This window comes from Carassius carassius, chromosome 15 (assembly GCF_963082965.1).
Source record: "Carassius carassius chromosome 15, fCarCar2.1, whole genome shotgun sequence".
NCBI classification, from domain to species: Eukaryota; Metazoa; Chordata; class Actinopteri; order Cypriniformes; family Cyprinidae; genus Carassius; species Carassius carassius.
In genome coordinates, this window is record NC_081769.1 from 26,571,307 (window position 1) to 26,589,300 (window position 17,994).

The 17,994-nt window shown below is 39.6% G+C and overlaps 1 protein-coding gene across 2 annotated transcripts in view; it reads left to right on the top strand.

Moving 5' to 3' along the window:
• The window catches only part of tsnare1 (T-SNARE Domain Containing 1), a 150,179-nt gene that overhangs the window by 122,970 nt on the left and 9,215 nt on the right, over positions 1–17,994 (top strand). For both annotated transcript variants that reach the window (XM_059567091.1, XM_059567092.1), the window contains exon 11: positions 9,819–9,928. In XM_059567091.1, the coding sequence (XP_059423074.1) occupies positions 9,819–9,914 (96 nt within the window). In that variant the 3' untranslated portion in view covers positions 9,915–9,928. The remainder of the gene's footprint in view (positions 1–9,818; positions 9,929–17,994) is intronic.

The following is a 17,994-nucleotide window of genomic DNA, read 5'->3' on the forward strand; positions in this document are numbered from 1 at the left end:
ATTCAGTCAAACATACTAGAACGGACATAGTAATCTAGTAAAAACCAATAGCATAACCACTGTTCTGCAACAAATGTATTCGCATTTTTTCACAGATTATTGCTTACACATTACTCATATCTGGTATGTGGAAAATGTCTTTGTGTGAGTGTGTGTGCATGTGGGCTGTGTTAGGCTGTATTTATGTCAGTTGGATGATCTCGTGGCCTGTAGAGTGTGACAGTGAGCAGGGTGTTGGATTATTATTTGCTATCTGCTTCAACAAAAGCTGCATGCTGTCCCGATTGCACTGAATCCATGCAGACCAGACGGCTTATTTGTGTGCCCAGAGCGGATTCACTGCTTCAACATACCCTCCATAACCCTCCCTCCCACACACACACGCGTGCACACACACAAAAACATAAGAGAGCCAAAGAGTAATCTAAGGGGGCCGAATGAAATACAGTTTATCAGTATCACTGCTACTGTTGTGGATACGTAGGGTTGGGGACTTGATGATACCTCAAATCATGCAGTTTGTTGAGGAGAGGAGTGCTGTTACTTTTCTGAGTGCTCAGACTTTAGATTTTTGCCTAGTAGATGATAAAATTGGCAACAAAAAAAAATCAGTAACTTATAGTGAATATATTGTCTACATTTACATTATTCATTAGCTGACACTTTTATCCTAAGCGACTTACAATTGCTATATATGTCAGAGGTCGCACGCCTCTGGAGCAACTATGGGTTAAGTGTCTTGCTCAGGGACACATTGGTGTCTCACAGTGGATTCGAACCCGGGTCTCTCATGTGTCTTATCCACTGCGCCATCCTACCCCACCCCCATATAGTCATATTTGGAGACCACTACACCCTGTACTGACTTTGCAACAACCAAGATCCTCTGCAGTGAATAGGTGCCATCAGAATGAGAGTTCAAACAGCTGATAAAAACATCACAATAATCAATAAGTAATCCAAATAACTCCAGTCCACTTATTAACGTATTGCAAAGTGAAAAGCTGAGTGTTTGGAAAATCTGATCCATCATTAATGCATTTTAACTCCAAAATTTTAAACTGTTGCTTCTGGACAAAATATAAGTCCATAATTCGTAGTAACTCTTCCTCCATTGAAAAGTCCTCCCCGTGTTGTCATTTCACATCAAAATCCACCAATGTATGTATTTGTCTAGAGCTGTTCTGGACTGTTTACACTTGTAAAGGGTGCTTTATTTTTTGCATATTTCTCTCCTGGTTCAGTCGAAATGGCTTTTCACTTGAGAAAGGAATATTATAGATGTAACGAGTCAGAGGCGTTCGGATCCATGTGCAGAACTTTATTCAAAGAATGGTCAGACAGGCAGAAATCAGGAATGGCGTCAGGTATGTTAGGGGCAACCAGAATCGAAAACAGAACTAAGCAGAGATCGGGGCAGGCAGCAGAGAATCAGAGTCAAAATACACAATCCAAAATCAGACACGGGAAAAACAAACAAAGGGAAAACGCTGGGAAATGATAGACAGGCTAAACAAGACTTCGCAGTGAGTGAGAGTGATTGTGCTGCTTTTATGTGTGTGTAAATGAGGTGCAGGTGTGGCAAGGAAATTGGCTGATGAATGAGGTGCAGGTATGGCAAGGTGATTTGAGCGTATGGCAAGATTTTGATTGTGAAGCAGTGACTCATGGGGAATGTAGTTCGGGTGTAGTGCAACAGTATGAGAGGTGCTAGTGTCAAAGTGACATCTGGTGGTTGATGGGTGGAATGGTCCTGAGTGGAGTGCCCTCTACTTAAGTTCATGGGCACTACATCTAATGATCGTGACATATCCCCCTCCCCAAAGGTGCGGCTTCCAGACGCTCAAAACAATCTAGGAGGGCGGTGGAGCGGAGGCGGAATAGGGGGAGGGACGGTCCATGTGGATGTGCAGTGGCCGGGGACCGGGGCAGACGAGGCGGAACTGGGCCTAACATGGAAATTAGGAGCCTTTTCTGGACCTGACATAGGAAACAGGGGCCCTTCCTGGGCCTGACAGGGGAAACAGGGACCCACCATGGGCTTAACTTGGAAACAGGGCTTAACTCGGGAACAGGGGCCCGCCATGGGCTTAACTCGGGAACAGGGGCCCGCCATGGGCCTAACTCGGGAATAGGGGTCCGCCGTGGGCCTAACTCGGGAACAGGGGTCCACCAAGGCAGAGCAGGTGGCGTGGGAGCTCACCAGAGCGGAGCAGGTGGAGCTGGAGCCCACCAGGGCGGAGTAGAGCACCACCACAGCCAAGAAGATGGGACAGAAGCCCACCAGGGCGGAGCAGAGGACCACCACAGCCGAGAAGACGGGACAGAAGCCCACCAGGGCAGAGCAGAGGACCACCACAGCCGAGAAGATGGGACAGAAGCCCACCAGGGCGGAGCAGAGGACCACCACAGCCGAGCAGATGGGACAGAAGCCCACCAGGGCGGAGCAGAGGACCACCACAGCCGAGTTGATGGCACAGGAGAGCAAGTCTGCTCAGGTGGGACTGAAACAGAGAACATAAACAGGTTAATAGCCACCTCAGTGGCCGTGATGAGATGGTAGCTGGCCTCCGTGGCTGTGACAGGGCAGGTGGGGAGTTCATGGATGGCCTCCGTGGCCGTGACAGGACAGATAGTGACTTGGTGGATGGCCTTCATGGCCATGACAGGATAGGATGAGAGTTCTGGAAGTTCGGCTGAGACGTGGCGAGGCTCTGGTAGACCCGTGGTGACTTGACTTGGCTCATGAAGATCAACTGCGACTTGACTTGGCTCGTGAAGATCAACTGCCACTTGACTTGGCTCGTGAAGATCAACTGCCACTTGACTTGGCTTGTGAAGATCAACTGCGACTTGACTTGGCTCATGAAGATCAACTGCGACTTGACTTGGCTCATGAAGATCAACTGCGACTTGACTTGGCTCATGAAGATCAACTGCGACTTGACTTGGCTCATAGGGATCAACTGCGACTTGACTTGACTCATGGAGATCAACTGCGACTTGACTTGACTCATGGAGATCAACTGCGACTTGACTTGACTCATGGAGATCAACTGCGACTTGACTTGACTCATGGAGATCAACTGCGACTTGACTTGACTCATGGAGATCAACTGCGACTTGACTTGACTCATGGAGATCAACTGCGACTTGACTTGACTCTTGGAGATCAACTGCGACTTGACTTGACTCTTGGAGATCAACTGCGACTTGACTTGACTCATGAAGATCAACTGCGTCTTGACTTGGCTCATGAAGATCATTGGTGACTTGACTTGGCTCATGAAGATCATTGGTGACTTGACTGTGCTCATGAGGATCAAATGTCACTTGACTTGGTTCCTGAAGATCAACTGTGACTTGACTTGGTTCCTGAAGATCAACTGTGACTTGACTTGGTTCCTGAAGATCAACTGTGACTTGACTTAGTTCACGGAGGTTAATGGTGACTTGCTTTGACTCATGAAGTTTAACTGTTGTTTCACTTGACTCTTGGGTGTTAGTGGTGACCTGACTTGACTCATGAAGTTTAATTGTTGTTTCACTTGACTCTTGGGTGTTAATGGTGACTTGACCTGACTCTGGACGGTCAGCAGAGACTTCACCTGACTCTGGATGGTCAACGGTGACCTGACTAGACTCATGAAGTTTAACTGTTGTTTCACTTGACTCTTGGGTGTTAGTGGTGACCTGACTTGACTCATGAAGTTGAACTGTTGTTTCACTTGACTCTTGGGTGTTAGTGGTGACCTGACTTGACTCATGAAGTTTAACTGTTGTTTCACTTGACTCTTGGGTGTTAGTGGTGACCTGACTTGACTCTGGAAAGTCGACGGGGACCTGACTTGACTCTGGAAGATCAACCGCGGCTGCCATCTTGCGCAGCGGCGCTGGGCTGGCGGCCATCGTGTGCAGCCCTGCTGGGCTGGCGGCCATCGTGTCAACGGTCTCCAGGCTGGCAGCCATTTTGTGTAGAAACTTTGGGGCTTTAATGCTGTCCTCCGCCTCTCCCACAGTGAATGGAGAGTCACATAAAATCAGTGTATAGTCCATGATGTCCCTTAAACTGCCCTTAAAATCCCCTCCAGGTAACAATGATTTAGTTTGTTCATTGAGTCCAAAACGGAACAAGTCCTTAAACAAAACTTCATCATAGTACTGTACTTGATATGATAGCTCACAGAACTGTTGAACATACTCTTCAGTAGACAGGGCTCCTTGACGAAGGTGCAATAGCTGATCTACTGGGTCAACGATAGAGCGGGAGAGTTGATATGCTGACCTTGAAGTGGGAACAGACATGTCAGTAATGGGAGTATACCGGGCTGCTGGATCCTGGTATGGCGAAGTCCTCTGTAACGAGGAGTCAGAGGCGTTCGGATCCATGTGCAGAACTTTATTCAAAGAATGGTCAGACAGGCAGAAATCAGGAATGGCATCAGGTATGTTAGGGGCAACCAGAATCGAAAACAGAACCAAGCAGAGATCGGGGCAGGCAGCAGAGAATCAGAGTCAAAATATACAATCCAAGATCAGACACGGTAAAAACAAACCCAAGGGAAAACGCTCGGAAATGCTAGACAGGCTAAACAAGACTTCGCAGTGAGTGAGAGTGATTGTGCTGCTTTTATGTGTGTGTAAATGAGGTGCAGGTGTGGCAAGGAAATTGGCTGATGAATGAGGTGCAGGTGTGGCAAGGTGATTGTGAAGCAGTGACTCATGGGGAATGTAGTTCGGGTGTGGTGCAACAGTATGAGAGGTGCTAGTGTCCAAGTGACATCTGGTGGTTGATGGGTGGAATGGTCCTAAGTGGAGTGCCCTCTACTTAAGTTCATGGGCACTACATCTAATGATCGTGACAATAGACAGGGGACTGCAGTTAAAAACATCTTAATTTTAGTTTTAATACAAACACGCAGCTTTTCTGGATTATTGTTTTGGGGAAGTCGTGGCCTAATGGTTAGAGAGTCGGACTCCCAATCGAAAGGTTGTGAGTTCGAGTCCCGGGCCGGCAGGAATTGTGGGTGGGGGGAGTGCATGTACAGTTCTCTCTCCACCTTCAATACCACGACTTAGGTGCCCTTGAGCAAGGCACTGAACCCCCAACTGCTCCCCGGGCGCCGCAGCATAAATGGCTGCCCACTGCTCCGGGTGTGTGCTCACAGTGTGTGTGTGTGTGTTCACTGCTCTGTGTGTGTGCATTTCGGATGGGTTAAATGCAGAGCACAAATTCTGAGTATGGGTCACCATACTTGGCTGAATGTCACTTCACTTTTTTTTTTTTTTTTTTTAGAAAAAGTTTCTGTTCTGTTCTGTAGTTTACTCATTCTTTGCAAGTGTAATTCTCTTCATGTTGAAAGTTTGTTGGTAGGTTTGTTTAATGAATGCAGAAAGCAGCTGATCAGTGCTGTGTCATGCTGTGATCAGGCACAGCAATGCAAATCAATCATGCAGTGTAATTTAGGTAATGGTGATGAATGGAGTTTAGCTGGTGGTGATGACTGCCACATAGGCCTGTCTGTAATATTGGAGCTGAAGTGGAATGAATATGTATGTGAATGAGGAGATGTTGTGGAGAGTTTAGCACAGGAGCATTATTCTCCATGAGTTGGAATGTGGCAACTGGCAAGCTTGCCAAAGTCGCTGCTGTTAATGCTACCCTACTGTACAGTACTACGTTACAGTGATTAAATCATGGAGATACTGTGGTACTTTTAAGGACAAAACTTTTTTAAGGACAAAACAATAAACTTTTCATTAACTGTCCCTGAACAATTATTTTAAAGCAGCTGCTTCAATCTCTGTTACAAAAAGTGTAATTCAAACATCTGGCAGTCTAGACACATCAAATTCTTTCATGGAGCTTTCACACTCTTGTGTGAATATCAGCCTGAGGCAGAGAAGGACTTGTGTTTTCCGAAGGCTAAACTGCAAAGTGGGGACCTCGAGTTCCTGTTTATTTGCCATGTCTTTTAAACATCATAATCAGGAAGACTTGGATTCAGAATTTTCATGTAAATTGCGCGTAAGCCGATTACAAGCCAAGCAGTGGCAGAGCAAACATTATTTATTTTATGGACCTTCAATTTTCTGAGCAGATGAGATAAAGGCAGCATAATATTATGTGGGTAATCATCATGTTGCGTTATTATGACATTATAAAGACATTTCTCATGTCACACAAGGTAAATGACCCCCCCCCCCCTCTCTCTCTTAAAAGCAATGTCATTCTGTTTCTCATGAAAATTTGATGTCCATCTATTTGACTTGAATGTGTTGAAGTAAACATTTTCTACATTGTTGATGATTTGTTACTTGGGTTAATTTAGCTGAATTTCTGGTGTAGAGGTCAGCAGATATGTCCCACCCTTCTTTATGGCTGGAAATCCATTTGTGGTCACATGACAAGTTTGTCAAGCAAAAATAGTATGTTGCATATCCCCTCATGTAATAGTCTTTTACAAGTGCCAAAATGCACAGTTTTCCATATGTTAAATCAAATGTGGAATCATACAAATTCAAGAAAAGGCTAAGATTTAAATCACATTTTTAGTTAGTTCTCTTATTCAGCCACTAGGTGACTTGAATGGTACTGTAGTTCCAACACAATCTCATGACCAATTCGTATGTATTTGACGAGGTGGCTAACCTCACTCGTACGATTTTGTACAATATGTGATGGGTAGGATTAGTGACAGGGTTAATGTTACGAATTCATGGGAATTGGGAAACTCGTAAAATATCTACAATTTAGCAAAAGTCGTATTAATTCATGCCTCGTAAAATATGTACGAAATGCCATGAGATCGGGTTGGTAGTTCTGATAAAGCTCATTACAATTAAAGGGATAGTTCACCCAAAAATGAAACTACTGTTACAATTTAATCACACATGAGCACATTTCTTTTGTCAGCTCAATAAACAAAAAGCACACGTCATGTCAAAAAAGTGACAGACAGTTTCTAATTTAGTAAAGCATATACATTTTTTGAGACTATATAATTTTTTAAAGAAATTAATACATGCATTTACAAAGGATGCAATAAATTTTTATCCAAAGCGACTTACAGTGCCATTCAGGTTACCAATTTTTACCTATCATGTGTTCCCGGGGGAATCGAACCCCCAACCTTGCGCTTGATAGCGCAATGCTCTACATATATAAAATGTTTCTATTTCAAATAAACGCTATTTTTGTGATGTTTTCGCTGATGTTTTCCTTTCTTTAAATTATACTGAAAAACAAAGTATCATGGTTTCATCAAAAATTATATCAGCACAACTGCTTTAAATATTGAAAATAATAAGAAATCGTGTGAAACTAAAGACTGGCGAAATGATGTAGAAAATTCAGATTTGCCTACAGACATTTAAATTAATTTTAAGATAAATTAAAATTAGAAATACATTATTTTAAATTGTGATAATATTTCACAATACTACTGTTTTTCATGTAGTCTTGGTGAGCATGAGACTTTTCAAAAACAATATAAATAAAAAAATGCAAAATACCAACCCTAAACTTTTGAGCAGTAGTGTATTGTTACCCAGAACAATATGGTATAATCTGAATTTCTCTACAATTCAAATCACAGTCAAAAACTTTAAGAACTAAATCAAAGCTTCTAATGAAATTATCAGTGCATATTCATACAGTACTTTTATCATTTATAAGACTCCCCTGAACAGTTTTTCAATATCAAGGTGCTTTAGTTTTAGTGCTTTACAGCATCTCGACTAAATTGGGTACATGGAGAGAGAGAAAATTAATTTCCCTTTTCCTATTTTCTCCTCTCGCCAGCACTTCACTCCATCAGCTTTCTTTTTATCCTTAAGTCATTTTCCCTTTCTCTTTCTCACTCTGTGAATGTCTGCACTCTCCATCCCCACCTCACTTCCCCACCGCAGCATCAGGAATAAACTCAAGCTCCGAAATGGAGCAACAGTTGTATTGTCACCTAAAGCTGTTTTTGTTCCCTTTTTACCTGATTTATTTTCCTGTTTTCTCTGAATGACAGAGCAGGCCCGGGATAACACAGAGTGAAAATCAGCGCAGAGAGACTGTAGGCTGAATGATAGAGCAAACTGGTGGAGGGAAAGAAAGTTTATAAGGCGCGCTTTTGGAGAAATGTAAGAAAGAAGCGAGGGAATCTGTGGTGACCAGCTGCAAGAGAGGAGATAGCAGAGAGAGGCTTTTAATTCCCAATCCCTACAGAGCCTTTGAAAATTACCAATCTTCTTATCACAGACGCAGGGCTGCTTATGCAAATTGTTGTGGAGTGGAACATTTAAATGGAAAATTACTCGACAGCAGTTTTTTTTTGTGCCTCCTTCTCTCCCTCCCTCCCCCCACATGCACACTTCCACATAGAAAGCCTGTTTCCAGTCTCAGATAAGAAGATGAATTGCTCTTCGCGCTTTGAAGCACGTCAGGATTTAAAGACTCCAGCCTAGCTGTGGTCTACGACTGCTGCTCTTTCTGGCTTTGTCAAAAAAAAAAGAAAAAAAAAATGATGGTGAGCAGGGAAGGGCATTTCAAAACAGATTCTACTCTTCCAAATGTCGGAGCCGCCCGCTGAGTCGGAAAAAAATTATATTGAAACGCACTCAGCAAACAAATTCCATTCACTGTTGTTTATTATTCCCACACTTGTTGGTTGCATTGGTTCTAAACTGGATCTTAATTTCTCAACACGACAAAGCAAAAGATCCGCAGGGGTGTTTTGGACTTAGACGTTGAAAGTCCAAATGACACTTTCGGCAATTTTCCAAAATTCTTTTGAAAACAGAGCAGGGCTTCCTCCCACCGCGGAGCCTTATCAGAGACGAAGAGTGTCAGAGAGCCAGATGGGTTTTGTGGATGCCGTTCAGCCAGAACTTGAGCACACTGGAGAATGCAGCTCTCTCATGCTTGGCCAGCAGCTCTTGACTCTAGGCCACAATTCAATTCTGTCTTTGAGAAATCATTTTCAAAGCATGTCTCTGTATTGAGTAGAGAGCCTATAGAGGTCAATTGATGGCAGCACCTTCATTTCGTATTGTGGTATTGCGTCGGTGGCAGGAACCTGTTTGGAAAATTATGGTGTAATTTTGTTCTTTTATTCCATGCAGGTCCTTTTGTACCTAGAAGAGCCGTTCGTACTGGATAATGACTGTTGATTTATTGATTTTAACAGGGGCGGGCTACCGAGAAAGAATTTATTCTATAGATTTTTTTTTGTGTACAAATCTATTTGACTCACAAGTCTCGCTTTTGTGGTTAGCCTATTAAGACTATGCAGCTGGATGCTGTCTGAATGCATTCTCCCTTCTCACTAGACCAACTAGTATTTTTGGTATCCTGATAGTAGCTCATTGTTTTTGTAAGTTTTGGATAAATCAGTCACTCACATGTTTCAAAACTGTATGCCTTTCTTTCTTCAGTGGAACACAACAACACAGCTCCAATGAAAGTGAATGGTGACCAGGGGTTGTCAAGCTCAAAAAATGAATAAATAAATAATAATAATAATTTTTCTGGCAATCTGTGCATGTCTTTAGAAAATCTAGGGCATGTTGTTGTATGGAATGCTTTATTTATTTATTTATTTATTTATTGAGTATCAAAGCCCTTGATCAGCATTCACATCGGAAATGAGCAACATGAACATTCTGCCAAACATCTCTTTATTTGTACTTAACAGTGGGGCTAAAAAAACTTTTCAACAAGTTTAACATGACATGAAAAGGACATAACTTTAATTTTTTGGTGAACTATCATTATGCCTAATCATACAGTAATATCTCATTTTTTTCTTCTTTATTCTGTCTTCCAGAGGCAGCTGAGGAGGAGGAAATGTTTTCTGCTAATCGCTGGAGTGCTGCTTCTTACTTTGCTTATCATCATTATTGCAGTCTCAGCCAGAAAATGAGAGCAAGACCACAGGTGAGCTACATCTGCTGTGCCCAGCCTGTAATAAAAATAACAACATAAAAAAGAAAGTGAGAAAAAATACTGTAGGGACAACACAAACCAACGAAACAAAAATGAAACAAACCGCCATCTTTGCCATTACGGGTTTTCCTTATATAGTTGTATTGAGGACTAAGGAAGTAGCATGTCTCTTATAAATTGTCTCTGATAAAACTGATTGATTGATTGATTGATTTGATTGATTAATTGAAAAACATAATATTGCCATAAAATACCAATTCAAAATTTGCCTCCTACATATTAATAATAATAATAAAAAGTACCTGCTTTATTGTCAAAATGCAATGCAGAAAAATGAATTTCAACTAAAGCAGGTCACTAGTTGCCCTTTGTTTTAAACTTTCAGAAAAATTCATCTGAAAAGGAAAAGGAAAGAAAAAGGTGTCAAAACAATCTTGCTTACCTAATTGGTTCTTGACATTTGTGTTACCTGAACCGGCGTATCAGGATGCTATTTTTCACCACCAAACGCAAATGCGGTGAAAGCTCTTCAGACTAATATTTCACCCATGGGCAGCCTCTCTGAGGGGAGTGGGATTTTATCAGTTAGATGGATTACCTCCTCATTCATCTCTGAAAGGCCAACTGACAATTACACTCTTCTGTTATTAATTTATCCTCACAATCTACTTTTATTCGTTCATTGACTCATTCATTACTTCATTGGTTTTTCTCATTCATCTGTGAGGAGGAAGAGTGTTGGAAACTGGGTTGAGGACTGACTCCATTTCCATGAGATGTTTATCTATGTGTTCGATCTCTCGCGGCCTCCCTTGGGGAGACGAGGCTGAGTGACAGCCTGGACTCCCTCTCGTATCGATCCGTACCCTCTCCGCTCTCCCGCTTTTCCTCTGGCAACATGCACATACCTCTTTTTAAGCGGCGTGTGTGAAACTGAAAGCAGATAGCATCTTTAATTAAGTAGCTCTTAACTCGCATTTGTGAAATAGAGTGAAACAGCTAGCATAAGTTGTTTGAACTTTGGTGCTAAGATCTCATCTTTTATCAAGCGCTTGAGCAAATAAGAACAGTTGAGAGATTTCGTCACTTAAAAAAATCATTAAACTCAAACACTCTCTGCCATATCAGTTTTTTTTTTTTTTTATAAATCGAGAACTCTTAAGTACTAATTGATGTAGAGATTTCAATTTCCATCACTTCTGTTTTAACCTACAACTATCTAATTTATGTTGTTATTATATCTTTTCTAAATTAAATGCTAGATTCTCACTTAATTTCAGAAGAAACTGTAATGGATGGCTTTCTGTGCTGAAGGTGCTACTACGTTATGTGGTTGCTATGATGCTGTGAGTGGTTGTTAGGTGGTTGTTCCCATTTCTGCATAACTTGCAGAATCAGGCCAATTGCATTTAAACTATATATATATATATATATATATATATATATATATGTATGTATGTATGTATGTATGTATGTATGTATGTATGTATATATATATATATATATATATATATATGTATGTATGTATGTATGTATGTATGTATGTATGTATGTATATATATATATATATATTTCTGCCTAACTTGAGTCCCTTTTTTATAAGGATTGTTCACCCAAAAATCTCATGCTGTTCCATACCTGTATAAAGGCCTTTCATACATTTGTTATTTTAGTATCAATGAGATACTATTATAGTTATATAGTTAAATATAGTTATATAAGTAGTTGTATATTTTAAAATTATAATACATTTTTGTTTCATATATATATATATATATATATATATATATATATATATATATATATATATATATATATATATATATATATATATAAAATAAAAATATCAATAAATAATCATTCTAATTCTATGAGAATAGGAAGTCCAAACCAAAATACATGATTACTGTAATGATAACAACACTTTCAGAATCAGTGGAATCACTGTCAAAACATTTTTTTTTAAGTTGATAAACAATATAAACATTAACAATGAGAATCTATCAGAATTTCAAGAGCCTTAACTTTGGACGCAGCAGATGACAGAACTGCCGTTCACACTAATAAACAGAACATTATCATGCGTTGATGTGAATGCTTATCTTTTTATTTTTTTTATTTTAATTTTTTAATTCTTGGTTTGAACAGGCCTTATCCTCTTCCAGTAAGCAAAAAATAGAAGAAAAAAAAGAAAGAAAAAATATGTTTTGAATAATACTGGGGCACAAACAGCATTGGACTCTACAGACTTTCACTATATGGACAAAGAAACTAAAATATTAATAAATTTCTAAGTATCTTCTTTTGTGTTCCACAGAAGAAAGAGATGCATACAGATTTGGAAAGACATATTATTTTTTTTCTTTAATTACATTATTAGCTGAGCTGTTTAGTTAATTCATCCCTCCGACTCATATTTGTTTTGCTCACCCTTCAATCACCGATTAAGCATGTCTTTTATATCTCAGGTTGACTGGATAACTGTTTTAAGAGACCCTGTAGCATACCGCCCTATGGTTTTTAGAGAAAGGAGTGGGGAAGGGGGTGGGGGTGGGGGAGGGTTCACACTAAGCTGTGCTGTTTGGTTCAGTGCCATAACAAACTATAAGCTCAGGAGAGCTTGCCAGCTTGTGTGCTAGGGACTGGCTCCAAAAGCTGCATAGCTTTATAGAGAATTAACAGCTGTGGATCTATGTAAACATGGGCCATTCGGTTCTGGTGATTTCATGCACTGCACAGTTTGTGATTATTTCTTTCTACAGTACATCTCCTTATAACCCCAAGCTGTTGGCAGTGCATTTTTTTTTTTTATGAAAAATTAGGTGAAATGATCCCTGGGTGACAAGCAGTACCTTAGACCCTGCTTAAACCTGATAGTAACATCAATTTCAGGTGGATTTTCAGGTAAGCATACAACGCTAAATAGAGGTATATATATATATATATATATATATATATATATATATATATATATATATATATATATATATTCTAGTGGTTTATTTAAATTATTTATTTATTTAATTATTGCTGTGGTTTTGATATTTTAATTTTTCAAATGGTTTATTTAAATGATTAATTCACTATTACTTATTAATTTCATTCTTAATATTAATTATTGGTTATTTATTTTCTTTTATTTCATTATTTATTGTTGATTATTCGTTATTTTTAGTCAGTTAGTTAGTTAGTTAGTCACATTCCCTCAAAAGAATCAGGACGATTGCATTTAAACTATATATTCAGTTTTTTTTTTTTTTTTTGGTTATCGTAACTTCATGAGAATCTTTGTAAGTCAGTTACATTAAAAAATAGATTGGCCTAATTCGAATCCCCAAAGTAAAGTTTGTCAGACTCTTTCTGAAGATAAGGCTTTAAAATAGTCTTTAGGTTTATGAAACTGCTCATCAAATGTTCACAGGAGATGTTTAATTATAAATGTTGATGTCAGGTGTAAGCAGAAATATGAACTTATGATCTGATCATCAAAACTGGATGTTAAACCAGGTGTACATATGTCCTTAGATGTTTAGAAAAAGTTATATGTGACAAATGTGGGTGATTAACAGTGAGATCCTTCACAAAAGCAAAAGTGCAAAGTATTATTGGAAATGTGCTGGACTGATTTGTTTGGAAACAGGCAAGGTGGCAGAGGGAAGAGCACAGTGCGTAATATATCAGTTTAATGAGTCAGCAATGACAGAACTAACCGGGGAGCCTCTTTGCCTCTCAAATCAATAGCCTTGTGCTTTATGTGCTGTAAATATCCCAATAACTGCTCCTTGACTCTTATTCCTGCGAGTTGTGTTGCCAGTGCTGCCCTCACATCTTGTTTACAGACTCATTTGGGTGAAAGAGATCCTTCAATATGCATGTCAGCGGCATGAGCTAACTACAGCTGATCCTTCTGCTCTGAGCTGGTGAAATTGAGAGCAATCTGAGAGCGGCTCCAACTCATTGATTCACCAATTTCTTCAAATGAACCATCAACAGCATGACAACAGACTACTACTGCATTTTAATGTTGTGTCCGTTATGCATTATCATACAGTAGTAGCATTTAAATGCCAATCTGTTAGCTGGTTTAACAAGGAATGTGAGAGTCTTACATATATATCTTTATATATATCTATATATATATATATATATATATATATATATATATATATATATATATATATATATATATATATATATATATGACATCAGAAAACAGATGAGCATAAGAGACTTCAAAAACATTACAAAATATTTCCAACCCCAAACTTTTGAATGGTAGTGTAGAATTTAGCAACTTTTTATAAACTGCTTAAACTAGAGAATTCATACTTAAAGTGTTCACTTTGTATAATTTCTTTTTAAGTAGTGATATGGACCTGATTTTACTGATAAACCACTAACCTCATAAAACCACACTGAAATTACTTTCTTCCAGGTTTTATAGGACTACAATCTGAACAGCTCTATTGAGTCAATTTCTGAAGCTGTTTTCCTCTTGGAGTCTCCATGTAGGTTTTTTCAAGGGTTTTCTGTCTTTATGGGCACATTTGGCAGAGCAAAATGTCAGAAAATTTCACTAGACTAGAAATAAAACAGGAAGTCAATCCCAGTGTGTTGCTTACAGTTTTATTGCTTGTATATTTTGCCATAGATTAAATGTCAGAACAATATAAAAATAATAAGATATTAGCCTTCCTCAAATTGGCTTCTTTTACAAAGTGACATACATGACATGACATACAGCCAAGTATGGTGAACCATACTCAGAATTTGTGCTCTGCATTTAACCCATCCAAAGTGCACACACACAGCAGTGAACACACACACACACACTGTGAACACACACACACAGAGCAGTGGGCAGCCATTTATGCTGCAGCGCCCGGGGAGCAGTTTGGGGTTCGGTGTCTTGCTCAAAGGCACCTCAGACGCGAACCCACAACCTTAGAGTTAGGAGTTTAACTGTCTAACCACTAGGCCACCACTTTGTATGAAAAAATTGTCTGCACACTGTATTGTGAGCTTATGGGTTTTTTGTGATTATTTTTGATCACATTCAATTTTTATTGACAGGGTATTTGTGATTGTGTAAGTTAAGAAAAAAATAAATAAATAACAACATCCTGTAAATATACATTCTGCCATACAAATGTGACTTGACTTTTTACACTAAGAGACAATGTTCATTATAAAAATGAAAAATAAATTAACATATTGGCCATACCATTGTATAAAAAAAATACAGATAGTTTCTGAATTTGATTGTAAATCTGTTGTGATATAGCTGAAAATCATGCAGCAGTGTGTTAAAAAAGGAACCAGAATTGAATAATAAATGGATACTTTGGCCTCAAAGACCTCCATTTGTACACAACAGGGCATCTCAACAGTTCCTCACTGACTTGTTAACAGCCATCATGTTTTAAACTTCTAGGTAAAGGGAATTAAAATCTGTGAGGAAATGACTTCTTGGAACTTCATTGCTGCCATAGAAATGGAACAGTTTTGTTTATGATGCAGATTAACTGCAGACCCTAACAAATAAGCACTATATATATGCACAGTGTAAACCTAGAACATTTTTCATAGTATAAAAAGGACTCCCAGTCCAATTACCAAGGCCCTTTCATTCATTTCTGTATCAGTTTGTATTTTTCGAATGTGCACGCACATGTACAGCCCACATAAAACCCACAGTCTGTGTCCAGCCCCACGTGGGATGCCTCTTTTTGAACATGGCAGAAGGGCTCGAAGCCAGCACACTTCCCCAGATCTCCCAGGCATAGAACTGCATGCCTGGGCCAAGTCTCAGTTTGACCCTTATCATGTCTGAAACTGACCGCTGAGCGGCGGATTAGTGGGCCGGCCTGCACCTGTGTGGGCGGACACATACCCTCCACTGAAGCAGCAGTGTGGGCTGCAGTCAAACCGTGCAGCCAGACACCGTCACGGAAAGAGGGGACATAACAGACCCAGCCACCCACCAAAGGCATGCTGAGAAGGACAGGAGGAGGAGGGCAGAATTTACCTCTGCTTATGCTTAGAAGCCTTTAATGTCTCTCTTCCATCACTGCTGCACCTGGCTTGATGTGATGCCTTTGGAAATGTTGACTAGTTCAGAGGAAGAAGGTATTATGGGAGGTGAAAGTGGAGCTTTCTGAGATGGGCTAAGGATAATTTTGCTCATTTTTTATCATTTGGTGTTTACAAAGCTATCTATCCATCCATCCATCCATCCAGAGTGCGATTTGTGAAAAAAAACAGAGGGGGGGGGGGTTGTTTTGAAAAATTTTAATTCATAAAAATAAATCATGAGAACATGAACTAGATGACGTCATGCGCTAATTAGCATATTTATGACGTAAGTGCGTCGTATTGTGACTTGTGCTGATCAGATAGCGCCGTGGGCGGGACATTGAGCAAGGCTACAAAGAGGCAGAGCCAGCCAATGTAAAATAAAATTGACTTTAATCAAACCACGGATCCGTGATAAGTTTTGTGATCCATCTCACCACTATTGTAGTAGCACTGATCACTTTGAGGGGGGGATAGATTTATCCCAACCGGGGATAAAATTAATTAAGCAGAGGTGGGGATACGTTGACCAGAAAGGGGGAAATCCCACGCATCCCCCCCAGCAAATGAGAGCAACATGACATTCAGCCAAGTATGGTGACCCATACTCAGAATCCGTGCTCTGCTTTTAACCCATCCAAAGTGCACACACATAGAGCAGTGATAACACACACACACTGTGAACACACACCCGGAGCAGTGGGCAGCCATTTATGCTGCGGCACCCGGGGAGCAGTTGGGGGTTCAGTGCCTTGCTCAAGGGCACCTAAGTCATGGTATTGCAGGTGGAGAAAGAACTGTACATGCACTCCCCCCACCCACAATTCCTTCCAGCCCGAGGCTCGAACTCACAACCTTTCAATTGGGAGTCCGACTCTCTAACCATTAGGCCACGACTTCCCTTCACACCCTGCATCCATCCATCCTTCTATATATCTTTCTATCTTGCCCTCAGGCCAACAAAAATGTAGAATATGAGTCCAAACAGCTGATAGAAACATCACAATGAAAATATTTTGAATTAGATTTTATTTTTATTTACTTTTATCAGTTTTCATCTTAAATCTAGTTTTTTTTTTTTTTCAAGTAATTTTGCTTATTGTAAATATGGTTATTTTTTTATTTGCATATTTACCTATTTACTATTTGGGTTTAATTTATTTTTAATTTTAGTTTTAGTGCAATTTAATTTTATTTCATTTGGTTGCAAAGACATTTCTAATCTAATATTTACATTTAAATTTATTTCATTTAAACTTTATATAAAAAAAGTGTAATTAGTTTTACTTTTTAGTTAACATACCTTTCTGGTCCTGAGAAAGTTTAGTAATCACAAGCACCATTTCAGTGGAAAAGAGCTATCAGTGCGTAGCTAATTCAGCCCCAATGTTCAGTGTTTTTATCTCAGCATTGAACATGTTGCTCTCAGCTACTTGTTGATGATGTTATCTGTTTTTCCCTCCTTGATTCCTTTTTCATTATTCTTATTCGTCTTTTTACTCGTAATGTCTTCAGGAGAGCCTGCATTTTTCTTTTAAATATTATTAGTAAAGTGTTCCAGCACAAGTCATGTAAACACATCCAACTCCAGTTTGAGTTTTTAGGATCAACTGAGGCATCGAAGCTTATGTGCGGCTTGTCGTTCTCTCTCTAAAGTGCTAGCAGGGCTGAAGTTGAATTTCAAGCACCTTTTTTCGCTGATAAATATGAAAGAATTAATGCTCAGGAAACATTTTTATATTTAGCTGCTAAAGCTGATTTAGCCTCAGTGAAACAGAGCAGACAGGTTCCTGCAGAAAGAAGCTTATTCAAATGAAAAAGCTAAGTTGACAACACTGAGCTGGTATTCACCATGATGAGACACTGCAAAGATGAAAAGAAAGAAATCCGACAGAGGCACAGAGAGAGTGAGAGAATATTTAAGGGTGCCTAGAGTGCTAAACATCAGACCTTCTAGCACTGAACATCTGATTGAATGCATG